The 20,892-nt window shown below is 41.9% G+C and overlaps 1 protein-coding gene across 3 annotated transcripts; it reads right to left on the bottom strand.

Moving 5' to 3' along the window:
- Window positions 1-1,836: 1,836 nt before the first annotated feature.
- LOC109903654 (splicing factor U2AF 65 kDa subunit) lies at window positions 1,837-20,884 on the bottom strand. 3 transcript variants are annotated; one of them, XR_004202924.1, is made up of 13 exons: window positions 20,705-20,753; window positions 19,914-20,052; window positions 19,728-19,766; window positions 19,194-19,303; window positions 14,906-15,060; window positions 11,418-11,534; window positions 11,076-11,214; window positions 10,902-10,981; window positions 10,586-10,708; window positions 10,181-10,267; window positions 4,615-4,866; window positions 2,353-3,836; window positions 1,837-2,095 (listed from the first exon to the last, which is right to left on the bottom strand). XR_004202924.1 is itself a non-coding variant. In XM_020500503.2 (12 exons), exons 1-12 carry the CDS (start codon window positions 20,751-20,753, stop codon window positions 3,702-3,704), a joined length of 1,425 nt encoding a protein of 474 aa, XP_020356092.1. In that variant the 5' UTR covers window positions 20,754-20,884; the 3' UTR covers window positions 1,837-3,701. The 3 variants fall into 3 exon arrangements, 2 of the variants coding, with proteins under 2 accessions (XP_020356092.1, XP_031645225.1); XM_020500503.2 differs by having other exon boundaries at window positions 1,837-3,836; window positions 20,705-20,884; XM_031789365.1 differs by lacking the exons at window positions 1,837-2,095; window positions 2,353-3,836; window positions 4,615-4,866 and adding an exon at window positions 7,943-8,490 and having other exon boundaries at window positions 20,705-20,830.
- Between the last annotated feature and the right edge of the window lie 8 nt (window positions 20,885-20,892).

The raw sequence follows: 20,892 nt of genomic DNA, 5'->3' as shown, positions 1-20,892 counted from the left end.
CCTCATTCTACGCCTTCCACTGGCTAGACTGCCTGTCACTCTGGAGTCTGGAGGGACAGGTTTCCCACTTCCGCACAAGTCGCACTATGATTGGTTAACTTTGAAAGGTGAAAGGTAAACATGAGTTCTTAGAACACCTCACCCCCTTCATGTTTTGGTTCCTGTCCCTAACCACTGACACTGGCCAGAAAATGTCAAGAAAACAACATGATAGTTAACTGAGCTGACAGAAAATCTATTGATAATATGAGCTGTAATAGTCCAAGTGTAGACTGCCATGTATATTATTAATTGCAGTGCAATATGAAATGCTGTCTTTCATTAATCAAATGGCCTACATTGTTAAAACTGCATTTTTGGTTAAGGGCTTGTAAGTAAGCATTTCAATACCTGTTGTATTCGGCGCATGTGACAAATACATTTGACTGAAATTGATTGCCATCAATCTAAAGTAAAATTACATGTTTTTTTACCTTTATTTAACTAGGCAAGTCAAGTACAAATTCATATTTACAATATATAAACACTGAACAAAAATATAAATGCAACATGCAACAATTTCAAAGATTTTACTGAGTTAGTTAATTTAAGGAAATCAGTCAATTGAAATAAATTCATTAGGCCCTAATCTATAGATTTCACATCACTGAGAATAAGGATATGCATCTGTTGGTCACAGATACCTTAAAAAAAGGTAGGGGCGTGGATCAGAAAACCAGTCAGTATCTACCATTTGCCTCATTCAGCGTGACATCTCCTTTGCAATAAAGTTGATCAGACTGTTGATTGTGGCCTGTGGAATTGTGTCCCACTCTTCAACGGATGTGCGAACTTGCTGGATATTGGCAGGAACTGGAATAAGCTGTCAAACTGACACTGGCCATATCATCTTAAACATGCTCAATGGGTGACATGTCTGGTGAGTATGCAGGCCATGGAAGAATTGGGACATTTTCAGCTTACAGGGATTGTGTACAGAGCCTTGCAACATGGGGGCGTGCACTTTCATGCTGAAACCTGAGGTGATGGCGGGGAATAACTGGCACAACAATGGGCCTCAGGATCTTGTCACGGTATCTCTGTGCATTCAAATTTACATCGATAAAATGCAATTGTGTTTGTTGTCTGTAGCTTATACATGCCCATAGCACCACCATGGGGCACTCTGTTCACAATGTTGACATCAGCAAACCGCTCGCCCACACAACGACATACACGTGGTCTGCGATTGTGAGGCCGGTTGGACATACTGCCAAATTCTCTAAAATGACTTGAGGCGGCTTATGGTTGAGAAAATCATTCAATTCTCTGGCAGCAGCTCTGTGGACATTCCTGCAGTCAGCATGTCAATTGATCGCTCCCTCAATACTTGAGACAGCTATGGCATTGTGTTGCGTGACAAAACTGCACATTTTAGAGTGGCCTTTTATTGTCCCCAGCACAAGGTGCCCCTTTTTGTGCATAGGAAACATTTCCGGGGTCTTTTATTTCAACTCATGAAACATGGGACCAACCCTTTACATGTTGAGTTTATATTTTTTTGTTCAGTGTAGTTATCAAAACTCACTGAATAGAACTCTGGCCTGGCGTTGTGTTTTTTCCCCAACCCTACTGCGAGGCACTGTGAAATTAAAGACTGACTGATTCAACCCATTTGGGAACACGTAATAGAAATGTTCCATTACACCTTTTGATCCCTTTTCCATCCACCATCAAAAATATTCCGCCTTGGAGCAGATCTCAGATAGTTGGCTCCATAAAATACCAAGGACGAGCCACAAGCGCACTCAAATTCTGATTCAATACCCTGTAGACAATAAACAGATCAGACAGACATCAGAGTACATTAAATATGTTTTAATGAGATCAGTCAAGACCTTCTGTAAACAACCTTACAATGTAGAGGGAAGTGACGGAGTGCAAAAATTCTCACCTGCTAACCTGTTGACAGTATATGGACAGAGTCAAAGCCATTCTCTTACATAATCATTCAACCTGTTTCGGAAAACAACAAACAATCTCAGACGTGGAGAAGCTTTGGTAATGCAAATCATCTAAAAGATCCTCAGGAAACTACAGCATTTGGAACGCAAACCTGTCAAAATAAAAGAGCATTATGAAATTCGAAGCAACGGAAAGTCTTGGGGATGGGAATAGAAAGGAAAATAATAGCAGACAGGTTCTTCCAAGTGTGATCTTTGTTGTAAAGAGAAAATCGAAAACAATTGAATAAGAAAGAGGAGTATAAGTGGAAGAAAGGGCCATGTAATTGAACTCTTCACATCGTTTTAATAGAGCCCACCCACGCCTGCAAATTATCTTGACTTTTCTATTTTATTGCCTGTCACGAACCTGAATTCATGTCATCCTCCAGAAAGCCTCACACGTGCATATCCACATCTTTTTCTGGTCCTAAAGATAGCACTTTGAGGCAAAACGTACTACAAAAAAAACAGCAGATATGATTTTACAGTGAAATAAATAACATTGTGTCAATGTTGTTTTACAAGACCAACCAAGGGTTGAGGCAGGGCAGTGATAACTCTCTCTCGGCTGTACAGCAGTTTGTCTGAGGAGAGAGAGCGAGAGAGAGAGCGAGAGAGGAAGCTGTGGAGGGGGAGAGTTCAGGGTCATGTTCATTAGGCACCAAACTGAAGAAAACAGACTGAAACGGGGAGGGATCTGAACTACCTGAACTTGTACAATAAGAAATACATATTATTTTTTCAGTCACAAAACATTTTGCTATGGTATGCCCTAATGAACACGACCCAAATGTATCCAGTTACAGTACCTCTGATTGGGTGAATAATATATGCAGTGCATCCAATCTAATGTAGCTGATTGGACATACAGTAAGGCCTAAAATACAGTTAAAGACTTAACACATACAACCCTATGAGATGTTAAGGGTTAATAAAACTACATTTCATCATCACCGCTGTGTCATAGCATCAGCGTGATCGAGAGGCTTCTATTACAGGCTCTGGATCTGGCCTGGTTCAGCAGGTACTTCCTGTTAATATACTGGCCTGTAAGGTCTCCATATCAATGCAGTTGCCATTTTGGAGGTCTCATTGTTTTCTGTGGAATGGAGGTTGCCCACTGAGAAAGTCACATTTCATCATTTTCAGACATTTTGTTATCAAAAGAGGGCGGTGATGCTAAGTTAAATGTACACAAAGACACAATACTTGAAGGTCCCCTCAGACTTAAGTCAGTGCTGAATTCACAATAAGTGGTGTTGATGTTCTGAAAATGGGGGGGGGGGGGGGGCCTAGAACATAAAAAAATTCCTGGCTCGAGTATGGATAAAACAAAATGGTTAAATTCGTGATTGAACTTGATACATAGGAGAAAAGTCAGAATTTGACCAATTCTGCTGATAAGTGGCCTTAAATTAACTTCGATAGGCCTCTTATACTCATTATATCAAAGTGATAAATTAATAAATAAATACTCCATATAAATACATATTATCCACTGGCCAGACCCAGTTTGCTGTACAAAATGTACCTCCCATTCTTATAATACAATATAGGAATAATCTTTGTAACAAGTCTTCCAGTCTGCCTCTAGTAGCTAAATTCAAACTTTGTCTCCTCTTTAAAAAAAATGCAAGTTGGGAGTGTTGTGATGCTCATAAATATTGATATCATTACATAAAACTCTGCTTCTCTCCCTCTCTCTGGTTCTCAGGTCTACCAGAAGTCTCGGCGGTGGTAAGCGTCTGGGTCACAGTACTTGGTCACCACCACCCTGTTGGCAAACTTCCTGCCTGTCAGCGCCTGCATGGCCTTCTGGGAGTCAAACAGCGTCATGAACTCCACAAAGATCTGAGAGAGGGATAGAAAAGGATAGGAGAGTAGGTGAATAGCCATTCTGTATAGAACCAGACAACCATGTTAAATGTAATTCTACAGCAATCAACTATGATAAATGCATTGGAAACTATTATCTTAAGCCTAGGCAAAAGTGATATGTTATGAAATGCTTGTTTGATGGGAGGCGAAAGGCAAATTTACATTTTTTACACCCTTTTTCTCCCCAATTTTGTGATTACAATCTTGTCTCATCGCTGCAACTCCCCAATGGGCTCGGGAGAGGCGAAGGTCGGGTCCTCCGAAACATGACCGCCGAACAGCGCTCGCTTAATGAATGTGTCAGAGGAAACACTGTTTAACTGACGACCGAAGTCAGCCTGCAGGCGCCCGCGCCCGCCACGAGGAGTCGCTAGAGCATGAGCAGCATTAAAGCCCCCCCGGCCAAACCCTCCCCTAACCCAGACGATGCTGGGCCAATTGTGCGCTGCCCTATGGGACTCCGGGTCAAGGCCGGTAATGACACAGCCTGGGATTGAACCCAAGGCTGTAGTGACACCGCAACACTGCGATGCAGTGCCTTAGACCACTGCGCCACTCGGTAGGCCAGGGAATTCAATCATTTAACCTGAACTGAACGGATTCACTTTAAAAATGTCCAATTTCAGAATGCAGACCACATTAAAAACTCTCCTCAAATGACTGCAACAAACACCCCCATGCATCATGAGCCCTCATCCCCTCCCATCTTAATACCCAGGTACTCCTTTACCCCTCCCCTTGCTCATCTCACCTTCCCAGTGCCTGGGACCTCCAGGCCATCCACAGGCCGGGGGATTTCAATGCTCTTCACCTGGCCGTACTTGCCGCACTCATCCCGGACGTCCTCCACGATCTCCTCGTACTCCTCGTCATCCAGCAGCTCCTCCACAGCCACCATGTTCATCAGGCAGAGGACCTCAGTGGGTAGGCCACCCAGCGAAGCCATGGAGGTGGGCATCAGGCCTGGCACCTGGAGGGTCACCGGGGTCTGATTCATACCCGTCTGATGGGGGAAGGGTGTGGAGAGGTGTTGGTGATTGGGAAGGTTGAAAGAACATGAGCACTTGTAGAAAACCTTTTACAATGTTTAGGGTGTAAAACACATAATAATTTTTTTATAATAATGTGTCCTCTTTGCAGTTGTGTATATGCTTAGTCAATCCGTAGTCAGCTCTGGATTGTCCTGATTAAGTTATGCAACAAAGCTTGATGTTCCAGGTCAGTCATTCGCGATGGTCACAAGCCATTCAAACAAAGTCGAGCTGCTTGAACTTTTGCGCCAGGAGTGGCATAAAGTCACCCAACATCAATGTGAAAGACTGGTGGAGAGCGTGCCAAGACGCATGAAAGCTGTGAATGAAAATCAGGGTTATTCCACCAAATATTGATTTCTGAACTCTTCTTAAGATAAAACATTAGTATTGTGTTGTTAAAAAATGAATATGGACTTATTTTCTTTGCATTATTTGAGGTCTGACAACACTTTTGTTCTTTTGACCAGTTGTCATTTTCTGCAAATAAATGATCTAAATTACAATATTTTTATTTGGAACTTGGGAGAAATGTCAGTAGTGTATAGAATAAAACAAAAAAAATCATTTTACCCAAATACATACACAAAATAGTAAAACCAGAGAAACTGATAATTTTGCAGTGGTCTCTGTATATACAGAGATGTATGTACACTACCGTTCAAAAGTTTGGGGTCACTTAGAAATGTCCTAGATTTCCATGACAAAAATACATGAAATAAATTGCTAAATTAATAGGAAATATAGTCAAGACATTGGCAAGGTTATAAATAATGATTTTTAATTGAAATAATAATTGTGTCAAATAATCAAATAGTCTAAATAATCAAATAATCCTCCATTTGCAGCAACTACAGCCTTTCAGACCTTTGGCATTCTAGTTGTCCATTTGTTGAGGTAATCTGAAGAGATTGGATTGGTTGGATTGGCTTGCTGGGCACTTCTTACGTACCATACGGTCAAGCTGCTCCCACAACAGCTCAATAGGGTTGAGATTTGTTGACTGTGCTGGCCACTCCATTATAGACAGAATAGCAGCTGACTGCTTCTTCCCTAAATAGTTATTGCATAGTTTGGAGCTGTGCTTTGGATCATTGTCATGTTGTAGGAGGAAATTTGCTGCAGTTATGCGCTGTCCACATGGTATGGCATGGCGTTGCAAAATGGAGTGATAGCCTTCCTTCTACAAGATCCCTTTTACCCTGTACAAATCTCCCACCTTACGACCACCAAAGCACCTCCAGACCATCACATTGCCTCCACCATGCTTGACAGATGGCGTCAAAGCACTCCTCCAGCATATTTCAATTTTTTGTGTCTCACGAATGTTCTTCTTTGTGATCTGAACATCTCAAACCTAGATTCGTCTGTCCATAACACTTTTTTTCCAATCTTACTCTGTCCAGTGTCTGTGTTCTTTTGCCCATCTTAATCTTTTCTTTTCATTGGCTAGTCTGAGATATGTATTTTTCTTTGCAACTCTGCCTAGAAGGCCAGCATCCCATTGCCTCTTCACTGTTGACGTTGAGACTGGTGTTTTGTGGGTACTATTTAATGAAGCTGCCAGTTGAGGACTTGTGAGGCGAGGCGTCTGTTTCTCAAACTAGACACACTAATGTTCTTGTCCTCTTGCTCAGTTGTGCACTGGGGCCTCCCACTCCTCTTTCTATTCTAATTAGAGCCAGTTTCAGAAGAAAGTTCTTTGTTTCTAGCCATTTTGAACCTGTAATCGAGTCTAACCCACAAATGCTGATGCTCCAGATACTCAACTAGTCTAAAGAAGGACAGTTTTATTGCTTCTTTTAATCAGAACAGCTGTTTTCAGCTGTGCTAACATAATTGCAAAAGGGTTTTATAATGATCAATTAGACTTAAAATGATAAACGTAGATTAGCTAACACAACGTGCCATTGGAACCCAGGAGTGATGGTTGCTGATAATGGGCCTCTGTACGCCTATGTAGATATTCCATTTAAAAATATAAAAGAATCCAGCTACAATAGTCATTTATAGCATTAACAATGTATACACTGTATTTCTGATCAATTTTATGTTATTTTAATGGACTCATTTTTTTTGCTGTTCTTTCAAAAACTAGGAGATTCTAAATGACCCCAAACTTTTCAACAGTAGTGTACACACACACACACATACAGTGCATTCGGAAAGTATTCAGACCCCTTGACTTTTTCCAAATGTTGTTATGTTACAGCTGTATAAGAATCCCTCAATCTACACACAATACCCCATAATGACAAAGCAAAAACAGGTTTTTAGAAATGTTTACAAAATACATTTACATAACTATTCAGATCCTTCACTCAGTACTTTGTTGAAGCACCTTTGGGTATGACGCTACAAGCTTGGCACACCTGTATTTGCAGAGGTTTCTCCCACTCTTCTATGCAGATACTTTCAAGCTCTGTCAGGTTGGATGGGGAGTGTCGCTGCACAGCTATTTTCAAATCAATTATACATATTTAGCAGATGTTATTGGGGGTGAAATGCTTGTGTTCCTAGTCCAGTAGTATCTAACAATTCACAATACACAAATCTAAAAGTAAAAGAATGGAATAGATACTACTGCACTAGGAACACAAGCATTTCCAAAGTAAAATAATGGAATTAAGAAATATAATAATATAAATATTAGGACGAGAAATGTTGGAGTGGAATTGACTAAATACAGTAGAATAGAATACCGTATATACATATGAGATGAGTAAAGCTGTATATAAACATTATTAAAGTGACTAGTATTCCATTATTTAAAGTGGCCAGTGATTCCATGTCTATAGCGCAGCAGGCTCTAACGTGCAGGGTAGAGTAACTGGGTGGTACCCGACTAGTAATGGCTATTTAAAAAGTGACGGAGTGCAAAAATTCTCACCTGCTAACCTGTTGACAGTATATGGACAGAGTCAAAGCCATTCTCTTACATAATCGTTCAACCTGTTTCGGAAAACAACAAATAATCTCAGACGTGGAGAAGCTTTGGTAATGCAAATCATCTAAAAGATCCTCAGGAAACTACAGCATTTGGAACGCAAACCTGTCAAAATAAAAGTCCATTATGAAATTCTCAGAGGCTACCCGAAATCCATGTGATTAAAACAATCTTGAAGCATGGTTTCCGATTGGTCAGACCAGCATTGAATAGACCTCCACATGGGTACTTCCTGTTTGAGTTTCTGCCTATAGGAAGGGAGGAGCAAAATCGAGTCCTGATCTGATTTACCGAAGGGAGGGCGGAGGAGGGCCTTGTAGGCATCTCGAAAATGCGAGTAGCAGTGATCTAGTGTTTTCCCTAAACTAGTACTACAGTCAATGTGTTGGTAGAACTTCGGTAGTGTTTTCCTCAAATTTGCTTTGTTAAAATCCTCAGCTACAATAAATGCGGCCTCAGGATATGTGGTTTCCAGTTTGCATGAAGTTCAGTGTTGTTCATTGAGGGCCTACACTGAACATTAGCGAGTAATATACCTCAGAAGCAGTGGATGGTGTACCGCCTCCTGAGTCGGACTAGAAATCCACTCTGAATACCTCTTCTCCACCGGCGGCGACTTGAAGCAGCCTCTGGGATAAGTTAAAATGCCCTGGGGGGTACGAACAAAGGATCCAATTCAGGAAAGTTGTATTTCTGACCATAATGCTGGAGATTTACCGCCGCTATGATATCAAAAAGTTATTTCCGGCTGTATGTAATAACACAAAACAATTTCTGGGCTAATAATGTAATAAATAATACGTTAAAAAAATGAAATACTGCAAAGTTGTTTAGGAGCTAGAAGCCGAGCTGCCATGTCTGTTGGTGCCATCTTGCCATGCCATCAGGTCTCTTCAGAGATGTTCGATCGATCGGGTTCAAGTCCGGGCCACTCAAGGACATTCAGAGACTTGTCCCTAAACCACGACTGCATTATCTTGGCTGTGTACTTAGGGTCGTTGTCCTGTTGGAAGGTGAACCTTCGCCCAGTCTGAGGTCCTGAGCACTCTGGAGCAGGTTTTCATCAAGGACCTCTATGTACTTTGTTCCGTTCATCTTTCCCTTGATCCTGACTAGTCTCCCAGTCCCTGCCTCTGAAAAACATCCCACAACATGATGCTGCCACCACCATGCTTCACCGTAGGGATGGTACCAGGTCTCCTCCAGATGTGACGCTTCAAATTCAGGCTAAAGAGTTCAATCTTGGTTTCATCATACCAGAGAATCTTGTTTCTCATGGTCTGAGAGTCCTTTAGATGCCCTTTGAAAAACTTCAAGCGGGCTGTAATGTGCCTTTTATTGAGGAGTGGCTTCCGTCTGGCCACTATTATAAAGGGCTGATTGGTGGAGTGCTGCAGAGATGGTTGTCCTTCTGGAAGGTTCTTCCATCTCCACAGAGGAACTCTGGAGCTTTGTCAGTGACCATCGGGTTCTTGGTCACCTCCCTGACCAACGCCCTTCTCCCCTGATTGCTCAGTTTGGCCGGGCGGACTGTTCCAGGAAGAGTCTTGGTGGTTCCAAACTTCTTCCATTTAAGAATGATGGAAGCCACTGTGTTCTTGGTGATCTTCAATGCTGCAGACATTTTTTGCTACATTTCCCCAGATCTGTGCCTCGACACAATCCTGTCTCGGAGCTGTACGGAAAATTCCTTCGACCTCATGGCTTGTGTGCCTTTCCAAATCATGTCCAACCAATTGAATTTACCACAGGTGGACTCCAAGTTTTAGAAACATCTCAAGGATGATCAATGGAAACAGGACGCGCCTGAACTCAATTTCAAATATCATAGCAAAGGGTCTGAATACTTATATAATAAGGTATCCGTTTTTTTTGTTTGTCATTATGGGGTATCATGTGTAGATTGATGAAGGAAAAACATGTATTTAATTATTTTTTAGAATAAGGCTGTAACAGAATTTGGAAAAAGTCAAAGGGTCTGAATACTTTCCAAATGCACTGTATGTGTGTGTGTATATTTACAGTACCAGTCAAAAGTTTGGACACACCTACTCATTCAAGGGTTTTTCTTAATTTTTTACATTGTAGAATAATAGTGAAGACATCAAAACTATGAAATAACACATATGGAATCATGTAGTAACCAAAGTAGCCCCCCTTTGCCTTGATGACAGCTTTGCAAACTCTTGGCATGTTCTCCCACGTTTTGTGCCTTACTTACTCACACATTTTTTTCCTCAGTCTTCCATTTCGAAATGTTTTCTACCGTTTGCTCCTTTTGAACAGCACCCAGTTGTAAAGTGTGCCTCTACTTGTAGTCTATCATCTCTGCTACTCACCAGAGCTGCGTTCTTGGCCCCAACACTGGCTCTCTGGACCAGGAGCTTCTTGTCCCCCAGCTGCATCCCATTCAACCCTGCAATTGCCTGAGACGGCAAACATAGTTAGAACAGAGGGATGCATCATAATAGTCTAAATTAATTTCCTATCCACATCTCCTTTCCTACAACAACGCTTATCTGCTAAGGCTGGATGGGTGACAGCAATATGGAAGACGACTACTATGAGATTGGCTTTCACCTGGCCAGGTATATCAGATCAGTGTGGATTAAAGAGAGACAGACAGGGTAGCCACTTTGTACTATCGACATGCAGCCCAAGAGTTTGTGACCTTATGTTAACCTCATATCTATAACAAGAAACATATTGCACACAGCAATACAGGTGCAATATCTGACACTGACCTGGTCGTTCAAATTGACGTCCACATATTCACAGAAGGCGTAGCCCTTGGAGAGGGCCGTGGCGCTGTCTTTGACCAGGTTGAAGGCCTTCAGAGGGCCAAATGAGGTCAATAGCTCTTTTACCTGGGGGGGGGGGGGACACGAACAATGAACTAAATAATATGAGGGGATGGATTGCTCTATCAGTAATATAGTCTGAACTAAAACAAATGAATTCTCAACCTTGATGATTGACAACACTAAACAGTACTATGAAATGTATTGATCATGCTAGAGACTTAGAAAGAAGGACTTCAATAAGTTAGAAAGGACTGACCTGATCATCATTAAGGTAATTTGGCAAGCCACCGATGAAGAGTTTGTGGGCTGAGTCTGGCACCACGGTCGAAACCACTCCTAATCCAAGCAACATTGAGATATAGGGTTAAGACATTTTTTTAAATTGAAATCAGAGGATTCAACTGCGTCAACAATCTTTCGAAAGACCCACCTGGTACATAGACACTGGGGCTCTCACTCATGCCGGGCAGGGGCTGGTAGTCGTGAGGCCGTCTGATCTTCAGGCTCTGACCCTGGAAGATGATGCCGTCAAAGGCCATGGCCTGGGTCGTCTCGTCCACCGAGCGGAACTGGAAGAGGAACAGGTAGAGAGAAGGTCAACATTATGACGTGCTATTGTAGAAGCATGCAAAACTCAACGATACTTCAGCACTCAGCACGGCAACTGTTAGCGGGCAATGCAAGCTAGCTAACAACTGCCATCCATGACCATGATCGACATGTATTTTATGCCATCATTTTTATACTAAATACATTTTAGTTGAGCACACACCTCGAGGAAGGCAAAGTTCTTGTCCTGGTTTATCTGTACAGCTAGAACAGGGTTGCCAGGGGCCTGGGTGAGTCCGCCAAGGCACATCTGGGCATTGAAGAAATCCATCATTGCTTCCTATTGACACAACATGGACGATCGCTTATACGTTTTGCAATTGGGAAGGCAGAAGTACATAGAATCAGCCTGGTCGAGAGCCTTCTATGACACAGTAGTGATGATGAAATGCACAGTGTTATTTTTAACCATATCGCATAGGGTTGAGGCGTTAGTCTTTAACTGTATTTTAGGCCTTATGTCCGATCAGCTACAATGAACAAACGCAACATGCAACAATTTCAAAGATTTTACAGAGTTACAGTTCATATCAGGACATCAGCTAATTGAAATAAATTGATTAGGCTCTAATCTATGGATTTCACATGACTAGGAATACAGACATGCATCGGTATGTCACAGATACCTTTAAAAACAAAAGTCATCCCAAGCATGCTCAATCGGTGACATGTCTGGTGAGTATGCAGGACATGGAAGAACTGGGACATTTTCAGCTTCCAGCAATTGTGTACATATCCTTGCGACATCGGGCTGTGCATGATCAAGCTGAAACATGAGGTGATGGCGCCGGAAGAATGGCACAACAATGGGCCTCAGGATCTCGTAACGGTATCTCTGTGCATTCAAATTGCCATCCATAAGTTAGAATCGTGTTTAATTTCCGTAGCTTATGCCTGCCCATACCATAACCCCACCGCCACCATAGGGCAGTGTTCACAACGTTGACATCAGCAAACCGCTGGCCCACACGACACCTGCCTGGTACAGTTGAAACTGGGATTCATCCGTGAAGTGCAAACCTCTCCATCGTGCCAGTGGCCATCGAAGGTGAGCATTTGCCCACTGAAGTCGGTTACAACGCCAAACTGCAGTCAGGTCAAGACCCTGGTGAGGACGACGAGTACTAAGATGAGCTTCCCCTGGACTGTTTCTTAAAGTGCAGAAATTCTTCAGTTGTGCAAACCCACAGTTCATCAGCTTTCCGTGTGGCTGGTCTCAGACAATCGAGCAGGTAAAGAAGCCGAATGTGAAGGTCTTGGGCTGGTGTGGTTATCCGTGGTTTGCGGTTGTGATGCCGGTTGGCGGTACTGCCAAATTCTCTAAACACAATGTTGGAGGTGGCTTATGATAGAGAAAATAACCTTCATTCCTGCAATCAGCATGCCAATTGCACGCTCCCTCAAAACTTGAGACATCTGTGGCATTGTGTTGTATGACAAAACTGCACATTTTAGAGTGGCCTTTTAGGTGCACCTGTGTAATTATCATGCTGTTTAATCAGCTTCTTGATATGCCACACCTGTCAGGTGGATGGATTATTGTGACAAAGGAGAATGCTCACTAACAGGGATGTCAACACATTTCTGCACAACATTTTAGAGAAATACGTTTTTTGTGCATATGGAAAATGTTAGGTATATTTTATTTCCGCTCATGAAACATGGGACCAAGACTTTACATGTTGCTTTTATATTTTTGTTAGGCTACAGTTTACATACACTTACGTTGGAGTCATTAAAACTCGTTTTTCAACCACTAACATTTCTTGTTAACAAACTATAGTTTTGGCAATTCAGTTAGGTCATCTACTTTGTGCATGACACGAGTACTTTTTCAACAATTGCTTACAGACAGATTATTTCACTTATAATTCACTGTATCACAATTCCAGTGGGTTAGAAGTTTACATACACAGAAAATTATGTCATGGCTTTAGAAGCTTCTGATAGGCTAATTGACATAATTGAAGTCAATTGGAGGTGTACCTGTGGATGTATTTCAAGGCCTACCTTCAAACTCTGTGCCTCTTTGCTTGACATCATGGGAAATCAAAAGAAATCAGCCAAGACCCCAGAAAAAAAAATGTAGACCTCCACAAGTCTGGTTAATCATTGGGAGCAATTTCCAAACTCCTGAAGGTATCACGTTCATTTGTACAAACAAATGTAGGCAAGTATAAACCCCATGGGACCCCGCAGCCATCATACTGCTCAGGAAGGAGACGCATTCTGTCTCCTAGAGATGAACGTACTTTGGTGCGAAAAGTGCAAATCAATCCCAGAACAACAGCAAAAGACCTTGTGGAGATGCTGTAGGAAACAGGTACAAAAGTATCTATATCCACAGTAAAACGAGTCCTACATCGACATAACCTGAAAGGCTGCTCAACAAGGAAGAAGCCACTGCTCCAAAACCGCCCTAATAAATCCAAACTACGGTTTGCAACTGCACATGGGAACAAAGATCGTACTTTTTGGAGAAATGTCCTCTGGTCTGATGAAACAAAAATAGAACTGTTTGGCCATAATGCCCATCGTTATGTTTGGAGGAAAAAGGGGGAGGCTTGCAATCCGAAGAACACTATCCCAACCGTGAAGCACGGGGGTGGCAGCATCATGTTGTGTGGGTGCATTGCTGCAGGAGGGACTGTTGCACTTCACAAAATTGATAGCATCACGACGAAGGAAAATGATGTCGATATATTGAATCAACATCTCAGGACATCAGTCGGGAAGTTAAAGCTTGGTCGCAAAGGGGGTTCCAAATGGACAATGACCCCAAGCATACTTCCAAAGTTGTGGCAAAATGGCTTAAGGACAACAAAGTCAAGGTATTGGAGTGGCCATCACAAAGCCCTGACCTCAATCCTATAGAAAATCTGTGGGCAGAACTGAAAAAGCGTGTGCGAGCAAGGAGGCCTACAAACCCGACTCAGTTATACCTGCTCTGTCAGGAGGAATGGGCCAAAATTCACCCAACTTATTGTGGAAGGCTACCCAAAACGTTTGACCTAAGTTAAACAATTTAAAGGCAATGTTACCAAATACTAATTGAGTGTATGTAAACGTCTGACCCACTGGGAATGTGACAAAAGAAATAAAAGCTGAAATAAATCACTCTACTATTATCCTGACATTTCACATTCCTAAAATAAAGTGGTGATCCTAACTGACCTAAGACAGGTAATTGTTATTAGGATTAAACGCCAGGAATTGTGAAAAACTGAGTTTAAATTTACTTGGCTAAGGTGTATGTAAACTTCCGACTTCAACTGTACATTAGATTTGGTGAATAATATATGCAGTGCATCCACTCAGTAACTGGATCTGAAATTGATACATCTGGTTGTGGTCTTTAGGGCACACTGCAGCTCTTTGTCAAGTGTTGCATTGACTTCACTTGCTGATGTGTAGTAATCAGCATATACAGAGACACAGGCTTCACTCAGAGCCAGTGGCAAGTCATTAGTAAAGATTGGTGGGAAAAAAACGTCAGTCTGCTTCATGTGAATTATTTACCCTTTTCACACCACCATGCCAACCCGAACTGTACTGCAACTATGTTGAATGCTTAACCAAGCCAGCACAGTACCGCTCAGCTTGGCTCTGCTAAGGTAGTGTGGAAAGGGTAGCAGTTTCCCCATTACCTACCTCTGTGATGCCAAACGGTATATTGCCTACGTAGAGCCTCCTGGCCTGCCTGGTCATTTGGCTGCCCACCACGGGTACAGAGGTGGGGGCGGGGGGCAGCCCCTCTGGAGTTATCATGGTGGGCAGTAGGGCCGTGGCTGGGATCTGGCCAGCAGCTGAGACAGGAACATGGACTCAAGTTAGATATGAGTCTAACGGAGAAGAAATACTCAACACCTGCTCTTTCCATGACATAGGCTGACCAAGGGAATCCAGGTGAACGCTATGATCCCTTATTGAAGTCACTTGTTAAATTCACATCAAAGAGTAGATGAAGGGGAGGTGACAGATTAAAGAAAAGTTTAAGCCTTGAAACTTGTGCCATTTAGAGGGTGAAGTGGGCAAGACACAAGATTTAAGTGCCTTTGAACGGGGCATGGCAATACGTTCCAGGCGCACCGGTTTGTGTCGAGAACTGCAACGCTGGTGGGTTTTTCACTCAACAGTTTCGAGTGTATATCAAGATTGGTCCACCACCCAAATGACATTTTTGGGGGGCAATATTAAGAAGGTGTTTTTAATGTTTTATACACTCAGTGTATGTATGACTATATACAGTGCATTCGTAAAGTACTCAGACCCCTTCACTTTTTCCACAATTTGTAATGTTACAACCTTGTTTTTTTTCCTCATCAATCTATACACATTACCCCATAATGACAAAGTAAAAACAGATTTTTTGAAATGTTGGCAAATATATTTAAAAAAATAACTAATAAAATATTACATTTACATAAGTATTCAGACCCTTTACTCAGTATATTGTTGAAGCACCTTTGGCAACGATTACAGCCTCGAGTCTTCTTGGGTATGACGCTACAAGCTTGAAACACCTGTATTTGGGGAGTTTCTCCCATTCTTCTCTGTAGATCTTCTCAAGCTCAGGTTGAGAGACATGTCATGAAGCCACTCCTGCATTGTCTTGGCTGTGTGCTTAGGGTCCATTTTCCTGTTGGAAAGCGAAACTTCGCCCCAGTCTGAGGTGGTTGAAAACTTCTTCCATTTAAGAATGATGGAGGCCACTGTGTTCTTGGGGTCCTTCAATGCTGTAGAAATATTTTGGTACCCTTCCCCAGATCTGTCCCTCGACACAATCCTGTCTCGGACCTCAACGGACAATTCCTTCGACCTCATGGCTTGGTTTTTGCTCTGACATGCACTGTCAACTGCGGGACCTTACATAGTGTGTGCCTTTCTAAATCATGTCCAATCAATTGAATTTACCACAGGTGGACTACAATCAAGTTGTAGAAACATCTTGAGGATGATCATTGGAAACAGGATGCACCTGAGCTCAATTTCGAGTCTCATAGAAAAGGATCTGAATACTTATGTAAATAAGGTAATCCTGTTTTTTATTTTTAATGAACTTGCAAATGTCTAAAAACCCATTTTCGCTTTGTCATTATGGGGTATTATTTTGTGTAGATTGATAAGGATTTTCTTAAATTAAATGTAATAATTTTTAGGATATGGCTGTAACATACAGTGCCTTGCGAAAGTATTTGGCCCCCTTGAACTTTGCGACCTTTTGCCACATTTCAGGCTTCAAACATAAAGATATAAAACTGTATTTTTTTGTGAAGAATCAACAACAAGTGGGACACAATCATGAAGTGGAACGACATTTATTGGATATTTCAAACTTTAAAAAAAATCAAAAACAGAAAAATTGGGCGTGCAAAATTATTCAGCCCCTTTACTTTCAGTGCAGCAAACTCTCTCCAGAAGTTCAGTGAGGATCTCTGAATGATCTCTAATGATGATAAATACAATCCACCTGTGTGTAATCAAGTCTCCGTATAAATGCACCTGCACTGTGATAGTCTCAGAGGTCCGTTAAAAGCGCAGAGAGCATCATGAAGAACAAGGAACACACCAGGCAGGTCCGAGATACTGTTGTGAAGAAGTTTAAAGCCGGATTTGGATACAAAAACATTTCCCAAGCTTTAAACATCCCAAGGAGCACTGTGCAAGCGATAATATTGAAATGGAAGGAGTATCAGACCACTGCAAATCTACCAAGACCTGGCCGTCCCTCTAAACTTTCAGCTCATACAAGGAGAAGACTGATCAGAGATGCAGCCAAGAGGCCCATGATCACTCTGGATGAACTGCAGAGATCTACAGCTGAGGTGGGAGACTCTGTCCATAGGACAACAATCAGTCGTATATTGCACAAATCTGGCCTTTATGGAAGAGTGGCAAGAAGAAAGCCATTTCTTAAAGATATCCATAAAAAGTGTTGTTTAAAGTTTGCCACAAGCCACCTGGGAGACACACCAAACATGTGGAAGAAGGTGCTCTGGTCAGATGAAACCAAAATTGAACTTTTTGGCAACAATGCAAAACGTTATGTTTGGCGTAAAAGCAACACAGCTCATCACCCTGAACACACCATCCCCACTGTCAAACATGGTGGTGGCAGCATCATGGTTTGGGCCTGCTTTTCTTCAGCAGGGACAGGGAAGATGGTTAAAATTGATGGGAAGATGGATGGAGCCAAATACAGGACCATTCTGGAAGAAAACCTGATGGAGTCTGCAAAAGACCTGAGACTGGGACGGAGATTTGTCTTCCAACAAGACAATGATCCAAAACATAAAGCAAAATCTACAATGGAATGGTTCAAAAATAAACATATCCAGGTGTTAGAATGGCCAAGTCAAAGTCCAGACCTGAATCCAATCAAGAATCTGTGGAAAGAACTGAAAACTGCTGTTCACAAATGCTCTCCATCCAACCTCACTGAGCTCGAGCTGTTTTGCAAGGAGGAATGGGAAAAAATGTCAGTCTCTCGATGTGCAAAACTGATAGAGACATACCCCAAGCGACTTACAGCTGTAATCGCAGCAAAAGGTGGCGCTACAAAGTATTAACTTAAGGGGGCTGAAAAATTTAGCACGCCCAATTTTTCAGTTTTTGATTTGTTAAAAAAGTTTGAAATATCCAATAAATGTCGTTCCACTTCATGATTGTGTCCCACTTGTTGTTGATTCTTCACAAAAAAATACAGTTTTATATCTTTATGTTTGAAGCCTGAAATGTGGCAACAGGTCGCAAAGTTCAAGGGGGCCGAATACTTTCGCAAGGCACTGTAACAAAATGTGGAAAAGGGCAACGGGATCTGAATAATTTCCGAATGCACTGTATTTATGTACAGTTGAAGTTGGAAGTTTACATACACTTAGGTTGGAGTCATTAAAACTTGTTTTCTACCACTCCACAAAATCCTTGTTATTAACAAACTACAGTTTTGGCAAGTCGGTTAGGACATCTACTGTGTGCTTGACACAAGTAATTTTTCCAACAATTGTTTACAGACAGATTATTTCACTGTATCATAATTCCAGTGGGTCAGAAGTTTACATACACTAAGTTGACTGTGCCTTTAAACAGCTTGGAAAATTCCAGAAAATTATGTCATAGCTTTAGAAGCTTCTGATAAGCAAATTGACATAATTTGAGTCAATTGGAGGTGTACCTGTGGATGTATTTCAAGGCATAACTTCAAACTCAAAGAAAAATTGTAGCCCTCCACAAATCTGGTTCATCCTTGGGAGCAATTTACAAATGTCTGAAGGACTCACTTACATTTGTACAAACGATAGTAGGCAAGTATAAACACCATGGGACTACGCAGCCGTCATAACGCTCAGGAAGGAGATGCGTTCTGTCTCCTAGAGATGAACGTACTTTGGTGCAAAAAGTGCAAATCAATCCCAGAACAACAGCAAAGGACCTTGTGAAGATCCTGGAGGAAACAGATACAAACATCCACAGTAAAACGAGTCGTATATCGACATAACCTGAAAGGCCGCTCAACAAACAAAATGTTTGACCCAAGTTAAACAATTTAAAGGCAATGCTACCACATACTAATTGAGTGTATCTAAACTTCTGAGCCACTGGGAATGTGATGAAATAAATTAAAGCTGAAATAAATCACTCTACTATTATTCGGACATTTCGCATTCTTAAAATAAAGTGGTGATCCTAACTGACCTAAGACAGGGAGGGAATTTTTACTAGGATTAAATGTCAGGAATTGTGAAAAACTGAGTTTAAATGTATTTGGCTAAGGTGTATGTAAACTTCCGACTTCAACTGTGTATGTATTAAGTGAGAGGGACTGAGTTGAATACTTTCATACAAAATCACATTAACAGCCTTTGCTTTTGAGCAAAAATAATACGGACCATGATGTGACACTATTATAGTGAGTGCTGACAAGTACTGACAAACTGACCCTGCATAGCCTTGTACTGCAGGGGGGTGATATGCTCGAAGCCTGGTGCCGGGACATCCCAGTACTTCCTCACTTTCTTCTTCTTCTCTCTGTGCAGAGCTGGAGAGCGACTGCAGGAGAGAGACAGGAGGTGACAGGAGTGATGGACATAGCCTTGCAATGCAGAGACCGTGTGGACGGAGGTTAATGGATAGCACAAAAGTATGGGAATCAATGGGATATCACAAAAAAATACATTTTGGATTGATAATTATAACACATTGCTCTTAGAACTCTATCTACATGCTCCCATTTGTATATGGCTTAAACATCAGACATTTACCATAATATAAGCCCTGATTTCAAAGTAAGCCTCTGACCATTATAGATCCAAGTCGTCTCCCCTTACCTTGACCTTGTTCGTATTAAGAACCATTCTGACATTAGAACACTCAACAACCACCAAGTACATTACTTAACAGACGGACAGCTGATTCATAATTAGCAGTTCAACTTTGAGTGTGATGCACGTCACGGTCTGCTGTAATACTGTACCTCACAACAGTCTCTTGGGATTGTTTTTGAGTCTGTATGCTGAAATAACAGTTAAAACAAGGGGTATTCCGTTTATTATTGCATAAAGGTGGGGAAAGAAATAGTTGAAACCAGTCAATGATCCACAGAAAGCTATTCACACAAAATGGAAGTGCAACTCATTTCAAATACTTGTACAGTATCCACCTGCGCCTGTGTCGACGACGTTCCTTGCTGTTGCCACGTCTTTCCCTGCTCTTCCTCCTTTCCCGGCACCTCTTCTTCCTCTCTCGGCTGAGACTGCGGGACGGGGTACGCCACCCATGCCGATTCTCCTTGTCCCGCTCTGAAGGGGGAAAGAGGGAGGAAGGGGAGGCGAGCAGGGGAGAGTGACAAAGTCACAGGATCCCTTAGTTGCAGGAGGAGAGCCAAATCCTTAAGCATACTGCTTTAAAAAAAAGTTATAAGCACAAGTGTATGCTGCTACTCCTGTTATAGCTAACGTTAGAGTTAAAAGGCAATTGCCATTCACGCTATCAACATGCAGAGTTAGCACATCTGCGGGCATATCTGTAACACTATTCCCTGATTCTACATTGCATAAATGTGTCCTGGTATACTACCCTTTATATACGCTAACTGATGGTGAGCGTGGTGTAGTTAAGAGCTAAAGTCATGGACAGGTCCCAATTATTTTGAATTTGCTCCCGAAAAAAAACACTAATCAGGCAGATGTGACTAGCTATTCTGTGATGGCTAGCGGGTCAATCAGTGCCTTTTGTCATACATTGCGAGCAGACGTGCCAGCATGTGAGTCTGTATGTGTCATAAATTAACATTGTTTTGGTAAACAAATCATAGGCCTAGTGCAAGCAGCTAGCTGACAGCAATGTAGTGACAGCGAGCTACTGGTATGCTAGCTCCTTATAATAATAATAATCTCTCAAACCTAGCTGGTACAATTAACCATTACTATAGGATGAATGGTCAACACTCACCTTTCTTATTTTCAGTCAACAATCTCTCGAATTCATCAAAATCCGACATTTTAGATCTAGATTGGATGACTTATCTTGTTAGTTTTGCTACCAAGGCTACAAATAAACACAGCTTGTTTGAATCAAGACTGGACACAGGAAATTAGGACGCCCCCTGTCGGCATGGAATAATACTGATGTAGTGTGTG

The sequence above is a fragment of the Oncorhynchus kisutch genome, linkage group LG14 (genome assembly GCF_002021735.2).
Source record: "Oncorhynchus kisutch isolate 150728-3 linkage group LG14, Okis_V2, whole genome shotgun sequence".
Taxonomy (NCBI): domain Eukaryota; kingdom Metazoa; phylum Chordata; class Actinopteri; order Salmoniformes; family Salmonidae; genus Oncorhynchus; species Oncorhynchus kisutch.
This window is presented reverse-complemented; position numbering and strand designations above follow the sequence as displayed.

Coding starts and splice junctions, on each gene's coding strand:
- LOC109903654 (XM_020500503.2), bottom strand. CDS start 20,753: ATGTCGGATTTTGATGAATTCGAGAGATTGTTGACTGAAAATAAGAAA. Junction 19,304..19,727: donor TCCCAAGAGACTGTTGTGAG/GTACAGTATTAC, acceptor TCTCTCCTGCAG/TCGCTCTCCAGCTCTGCACA. Junction 11,535..14,905: donor TACCGTTTGGCATCACAGAG/GTAGGTAATGGG, acceptor TTGTGTCAATAG/GAAGCAATGATGGATTTCTT.